Genomic DNA, 7,500 nt, shown 5'->3' with positions numbered 1-7,500 from the left:
TGACTATATGGAAGAGAAGAAGGACTTCACTTATGATGAAGTCAAATTCAAAGACCTCCCTCAGTTCGCTGATTACTTGCACGAGAAGGGACAGAAGTACATCCTCATATTGGTAAGAAACTCACCTCGATGTGTTTGACTATGTTCTTCCTCACTGAGTGTGCTTTATAAAAACAATAGAGGTAGCTGATGAGTCATGGTCTAGATGGTGGGATGCTAGCCATAGTGGAACGTGCAAGGACATGCAGGTATTTATTATGGCATTAAGGGTTAAGGGCTGGTGTGGATAAGGTATTTATTATGGCATTAAGGGTTAAGGACTGGTGTAGATAAGGTATTTATTTTGGCAAACTCCAAAGTCCTCTTGATTCGATAAATTGAACGAAGTGCTGCGCATAGCCTATATATGAATGGCCTACATGTATCGACTTTCACAGTGAATGATTTTGTTTATACGTTTTGTGCGAATATATTGAACATCGCCAAATGTGTCATTCTAAAAATGTTGCGCCTCTGGAATAACGGACATTCTGGGTAATACATGCATTACCAAGGTCCTGTAGTAATACTAGTCCCGTGCAAATAGGGCTATAGCCTTAGTAATAACTCCTGCAGAATTAATCATTTCTTGTAGTAAAATTATACACCAAATGTAGGCAAATTTTTGACTTGGGAGCAGGAGTGGAGAAATATGATTTATTTATTTCTGCATCTTGAGAGAATGCAATGTTCAGTTAGATACCATCTGTAGAGGTGCTGTCTTCATCATAAAAGCATCATAAAAGCTGATAGTATTTCAACCACATACAATATGCATCAAAGTCGAACTGAAATCTTATCAGAAACACATTGGGTCGTTTTCACAGCTTTCATTTTCCTTACAACCGGTGAAACTGACATCTTTTGGACATTTTGCTGAAAATCTTTCCTGTTCTATTTTTTTATATATTTTTTTGCTTTATTGTATTTTCTCCCCAGTCCCTAAACTAGATGGAAGCACTCATTCTATAGAGTTATGACATTATTCTGGTGATCAAGGGTTTATTTAGTCGTCCAGGGTAACATATAATGACAGAAGAGAAGCTGCATGTACAGTGGGGGAAAAAAGTATTTAGTCAGCCACCAATTGTGCAAGTTCTCCCACTTAAAAAGATGAGAGAGGCCTGTAATTTTCATCATAAGTACACGTCAACTATGACAGACAAATTGAGAAGAAAAAAATCCAGAAAATCACATTGTAGGATTTTTTATGAATTTATTTGCAAATTATGGTGGAAAATAAGTATTTGGTCACCTACAAACAAGCAAGATTTCTGGCTCTCACAGACCTGTAACTTCTTCTTTAAGAGGCTCCCCTGTCCTCCACTCGTTACCTGTATTAATGGCACCTGTTTGAACTTGTTATCAGTATAAAAGACACCTGTCCACAACCTCAAACAGTCACACTCCAAACTCCACTTTGGCCAAGACCAAAGAGCTGTCAAAGGACACCAGAAACAAAATTGTAGACCTGCACCAGGCTGGGAAGACTGAATCTGCAATAGGTAAACAGCTTGGTTTGATGAAATCAACTGTAGGAGCAATTATTAGGAAATGGAAGACATACAAGACCACTGATAATCTCCCTCGATCTGGGGCTCCACGCAAGATCTCACCCCGTGGGGTCAAAATGATCACAAGAACGGTGAGCAAAAATCCCAGAACCACACGGGGGGACCTAGTGAATGACCTGCAGAGAGCTGGGACCAAAGTAACAAAGCCTACCATCAGTAACACACTACGCCGCCAGGGACTCCAATCCTGCAGTGCCAGACGTGTCCCCCTGCTTAAGCCAGTACATGTCCAGGCCCGTCTAAAGTTTGCTAGAGTGCATTTGGATGATCCAGAAGAGGATTGGGAGAATGTCATATGGTCAGATGAAACCAAAATAGAACTTTTTGGTAAAAACTCAACTCGTCGTGTTTGGAGGACAAAGAATGCTGAGTTGCATCCAAAGAACACCATACCTACTGTGAAGCATGGGGATGAAAACATCATGCTTTGGGGCTGTTTTTCTGCAAAGGGACCAGGACCACTGATCCGTGTAAAGGAAATAATTAATGGGGCCATGTATCGTGAGATTTTGAGTGAAAACCTCCTTCCATCAGCAAGGGCATTGAAGATGAAACGTGGCTGGGTCTTTCAGCATGACAATGATCCCAAACACACCGCCCGGGCAACGAAGGAGTGGCTTCGTAAGAAGCATTTCAAGGTCCTGGAGTGGCCTAGCCAGTCTCCAGATCTCAGCCCCATAGAAAATCTTTGGAGGGAGTTGAAAGTCTGTGTTGCCCAGCGACAGCCCCAAAACATCACTGCTCTAGAGGAGATCTGCATGGAGGAATGGGCCAAAATACCAGCAACAGTGTGTGAAAACCTTGTGAAGACTTACAGAAAACGTTTGACCTGTGTCATTGCCAACAAAGGGTATATAACAAAGTATTGAGAAACTTTTGTTATTGACCAAATACTTATTTTCCACCATAATTTGCAAATAAATTCATTAAAAATCCTACAATGTGATTTTCTGGAAAAAAAATTCTCATTTTGTCTGTCATAGTTGACGTGTACCTATGATGAAAATTACAGGCCTCTCTCATCTTTTTAAGTGGGAGAACTTGCACAATTGGTGGCTGACTAAATACTTTTTTTCCCCACTGTATCTAATTATAGACAAGTTGACTAACAAATAGCCTACCAAAATGTTGGGCCATAGATTTTCACTTTATCACATATAGTCGGGTGGTTGCGGATGGGTTATTAGCAATTGCGGGCGGGTGCGGGTGAACAAACAGCTGACCCAGGCACCACTAGCGTGCGTGCAAAGGAGAGCGCTGGTAATAGTTTGGTTGGAATGAGCGTATCCATTGTGGCCGCAGTGACGTGGTAGTTAAATTCTGAGAAGAGTTTGTCTAATTCTCAGAATATTATTTATCGTCATGTTTTCCCTTCCTCATATGTGGTCATTCTAAGACATTAATGTAGACAGTGGTTGTGTGGCAACATGGTAATGTAAGAGAGAAAGGTGTGGATAACACACTTACCTGAAGCCAGCTGTTTATATATGAGGATGGTACGTTCCACAAGCGCAGGCTTCTTGGCACAGAGGTTATTTAAAGGCCCAGTACAGTCAAAATTCTGTTTTTCCTGTGTGTTATATCAGATTGTACAATAGCTGATGAAACCAACCAACAGTGTTATTTCCTGATGGTTGCTGGTTGAAAATACAATCTACACAGGACCATCTAATCAGCAGGTTTGCATGGGCGGGAGTTTCGGCTTTCCATGGTGACATCACCATGCGGTAAATTGTTTAACAGACCAATAACAAAGAGAGTTCCAAACCTCTTTGCCAATAACAGCTAGTTTTCAGTTCTCCCCTCCCCACTCAAACCACTCCCAGACAGTCCTAGCAAACGTATTGCTTGAGAAATAGTTTTCTGCTATAAAAAATGAAATGATTGTCTATTTTAACGGAAATCTATTACAGTAAGGTACTTAATTGTTACCCAGAAATTATTTGATATTGATATAAAAACGGCTGCATTGGGCATTTAAGTCAGTTGCCTTAAACTCTTCGGGTTGATAGTTAAGTTAAATGCAAAGTGAAAAGTTGTGTTTGGTCTCGGGCATATGAAGGGGAAAGGAAAGGGGGAAATTAAGTCATCCATGAGTACTCCTGTACCAAGGCCAATTGGAAATCGTCTTCCTTCCTGTACCTAGGCCTATTGGAAATCGTCTTCCTTCCTGTACCTAGGCCTATTGGAAATCGTCTTCCTCCCTGTACCTAGGCCTATTGGAAATCATCTTCCTTCCTGTACCTAGGCCTATTGGAAATCATCTTCCTTCCTCTACCTAGGCCTGAGACACGGTAGCCTACCCTATGACAAAATACGATGCACGCGCCATCCAATCATTTCTCACACATCAAAGCTCATTCCCAATATAATAGCCTTTTGTGAGTAGGCCTATTTTCAAATGTTTTTGTTGAGTTTAGTGCAGTTTTGCCAAAGAAAATGCTGTCAGAATGTTTCCACTGATTGGCTCGGGGATTCAAACATGCAACCTTCCGGTATAAAGAACATAATGTAAAAGGCTGTATCATTGCTCCTCAGGACCCGGCTGTGGCCATCAGTAAGAGGATCAACGGGCCGTATGAGGCCTATGACCAAGGAACACTGAAGAAAGTCTGGGTCACTGAGGCTGATGGAGAGACTCCTCTGCTGGGAGAGGTAGGTGGGAAGGGAAAACCTTGTCAGTTGCACAACTGAATACATCCAACAGAAATGTGTCTTTCACATTTAACCCAAACTCTTTGAATCACCTTGCTGGTGGTGGAGGTGGTGGAGGTAGTGGTGGAGGTGGTGGAGGTGGTGGTGGAGGTGGTGGTGGAGGTGGTGGAGGTGGTGGTGGAGGTGGTGGTGTAGTGGAGGTGGAGGTGGTGGTGGTGGTGGAGGTGGTGGAGGTGGTGGTGGGGTGGAGGTGGAGGTGGAGGTGGAGGTGGTGGTGGTGGTGGGGTGGAGGTGGTGGTGGTGGTGGAGGTGGTGGTGGAGGTGGAGGTGGAGGTGGTGGAGGTGGTGGTGGTGGTGGTGGTGGTGGTGGTGGTGGTGGAGGTGGTGGATATGGTGTGCGCTTGTGTGATTGAGTGTGTGAGAGAGAGAGGTAGGCTAGTGTTGTTTGTGTTATGTGTGCAGAGAGAGAGAGAGAGAGAGTTTACAAATGTCTATGGAGCATATGATATCTCATGGGTTAAGTCGTGTTTTTTACCCACACAATTAAGCCTGGCCAAGTGCTAATAACTTTTTTATGGTTTTATATCAGGTCAAACATATGCATTGATTCTACGTTAGTGTTCAATCTCAAACTGTTCTGCATCACAGGCAATATGCTCTGAGAATTAGTACAGACTGTGTTTACTTACACCAAGTGTGTGTGTGTGTGTGTGTGTACTCGTTTTTGTGACATATAAAGACAATTTTATGAAATCTCACCTTCAATGTCAGGACGCTCTGAGATATGAGGACATTTTTGGAGTCCTCATTTTTCCGAGCTCACTACAGTGTTCTAGACGACCATAGAATGCCCCTAAACCAAAAATCTGAAAAGTCTTTAAATGTCACAATCTTATGATTTGAAGTGTGTGAGTGTGTTTATGCTTTTTGCTCACCTATGAATACGCCAACTAGTGGTCAGTTGTGGAACATTAACACACTTTAAACACACTTTAGTCACGTGACACACTTTAGTCACGTGACACATATCGTGTGATATTGTTTGACGCACACTTTCAAACTATCCAAGATAGATTTACTTGAATACACATAATACATGTCATCAACTATAACTATAATTAATACGTAATTTAGCATCAATTAGCTGAAAGGAATGAAAAGGACTTTTGCCACATGGAAAATTCAGAACTGGAAGAAGTGCAAGAGAAATGAAGGTAATACATTTATTTTTCTTCATTTACAACGAAAGAGATAGTTATTATCTAAGCTGTTGTTACATTTAAGTGTTCTTGACCACAAATGTTACTTAGCACTATCATGTTTCTCCATTTAACGCAAAAGTGATGATATTGGTTGTTCAATTCAGATAATGTTATTTGTAGAGTTTACTCCCGAGTGCACTAGAGATATATAATAATATAATATGCCATTTAGCAAACGCTTTTATCCAAAGCGACTTACAGTCACGTGCGCATACATTTTTACGTGGGATCAAACCCACTGCCCTGGTGTTACAAGCGCCATATTCTACCAATTGAGCTAAAGAGGGCCACGTGATCCTGGTTCGAGTCCAGCGCTCTGTCCCAGCCAGCCGCGACCGGGAGACCCATGGGAGGCGCACAATTGAGTCAGCGTCGTCCAAGGTAGGGGAGGGTTTGGCCGGCAGGGATGTGGGTTCGTTTCCCACGGGGGGCCAGTATGGAAAAAAGCATGTACGCATTCACCAACTGTAAGTCGCTCTGGATAAGAGCGTCTGCTAAATGACTAAAATGTTTAAATTTTTCTTCATTTATAACTAAAGAGATAGTTATTGTCTAAGCTGTTGTTACATTTAAGTGTTCTTGACCACAAATGTTACTTAGCACTATCATGTTTTTCCATTTAACGCCAAAGTGATGATATTGGTTGTTCAGTTCAGATAATGTTATTTGTAGAGTTTACCCCCGAGTGGCGCAGTGGTTGCTAGCTGTGCCAATAGAGATATATAATAATATAATATGCCATTTAGCAGAGGCTTTTATCCAAAGCGACTTACAGTCACGTGCGCATACATTTTTACGTGGGATCGAACCCACTGCCCTGGTGTTACAAGCGCCATGCTCTACCAATTGAGCTAAAGAGGGCCACGTGATCCTGGTTCGAGTCCAGCGCTCTGTCCCAGCCAGCCGCGACCGGGAGACCCATGGGAGGCGCACAATTGAGTCAGCGTCGTCCAAGGTAGGGGAGGGTTTGGCCGGCAGGGATGTGGGTTCGTTTCCCACGGGGGGCCAGTATGGAAAAAAGCATGTATGCATTCACCAACTGTAAGTCGCTCTGGATAAGAGCGTCTGCTAAATGACTAAAATGTTTACATTTTTCTTCATTTATAACTAAAGAGATAGTTATTGTCTAAGCTGTTGTTACATTTAAGTGTTCTTGACCACAAATGTTACTTAGCACTATCATGTTTTTCCATTTAACGCCAAAGTGATGATATTGGTTGTTCAGTTCAGATAATGTTATTTGTAGAGTTTACTCACGAGTGGCACAGTGGTTGCTAGCTGTGCCACTAGAGATATATAATAATATAATATGCCATTTAGCAGAGGCTTTTATCCAAAGCGACTTACAGTCACGTGCGCATACATTTTTACGTGGGATCGAACCCACTGCCCTGGTGTTACAAGCGCCATGCTCTACCAATTGAGCTAAAGAGGGCCACGTGATCCTGGTTCGAGTCCAGCGCTCTGTCCCAGCCAGCTGCGACCGGGAGACCCATGGGAGGCGCACAATTGAGTCAGCGTCGTCCAAGGTAGGGGAGGGTTTGGCCGGCAGGGATGTGGGTTCGTTTCCCACGGGGGGCCAGTATGGAAAAAAGCATGTATGCATTCACCAACTGTAAGTCGCTCTGGATAAGAGCGTCTGCTAAATGACTAAAATGTTTACAGTACTATGCTTTTATAACAGTATTTATCTTTGAAGGTGTTAAGATTGCTTACTGTGCTTACTGTGAAAAGATTGCTATTGTGATTGCAGTTGCATAAGGTTTGCACTGATTGGTTAGCCTAATAAGCTAACCAGATACTGCATTAGTAAGAACATGAGTACAATATAACTAAAGGTCCTCTGTAGCTCAATTGGTAGAGCTTGTAACGCCAGGGTAGTGGGTTCGATCCCCGGGACCACCCATACGTAAAAATGTATGCACACATGACTGTAAATCGCTTTGGATAAAAGTGTCTGCTAAATGGCA

The 7,500-nt window shown here is 42.6% G+C and overlaps 1 protein-coding gene across 1 annotated transcript in view; it reads left to right on the top strand.

The window, feature by feature from the left end:
• Window positions 1-4,307, top strand: part of LOC123491069 (sucrase-isomaltase, intestinal-like) — a 26,556-nt gene extending 22,249 nt beyond the window's left edge. Inside the window, exons 11-12 of the mRNA XM_045220952.1 lie at window positions 1-112; window positions 4,152-4,307. The exon at window positions 1-112 is cut by the window's left edge and continues 20 nt beyond it. Of these exons, the coding sequence (XP_045076887.1) occupies window positions 1-112; window positions 4,152-4,307 (268 nt within the window). The remainder of the gene's footprint in view (window positions 113-4,151) is intronic.
• The last annotated feature ends 3,193 nt before the right edge of the window (window positions 4,308-7,500 follow it).

This window comes from Coregonus clupeaformis, chromosome 6 (assembly GCF_020615455.1).
Source record: "Coregonus clupeaformis isolate EN_2021a chromosome 6, ASM2061545v1, whole genome shotgun sequence".
Taxonomy (NCBI): Eukaryota; Metazoa; Chordata; class Actinopteri; order Salmoniformes; family Salmonidae; genus Coregonus; species Coregonus clupeaformis.
The sequence above is the reverse complement of the archived record's forward strand: the minus strand, read 5'-3'. Positions and strand labels throughout refer to the sequence as shown.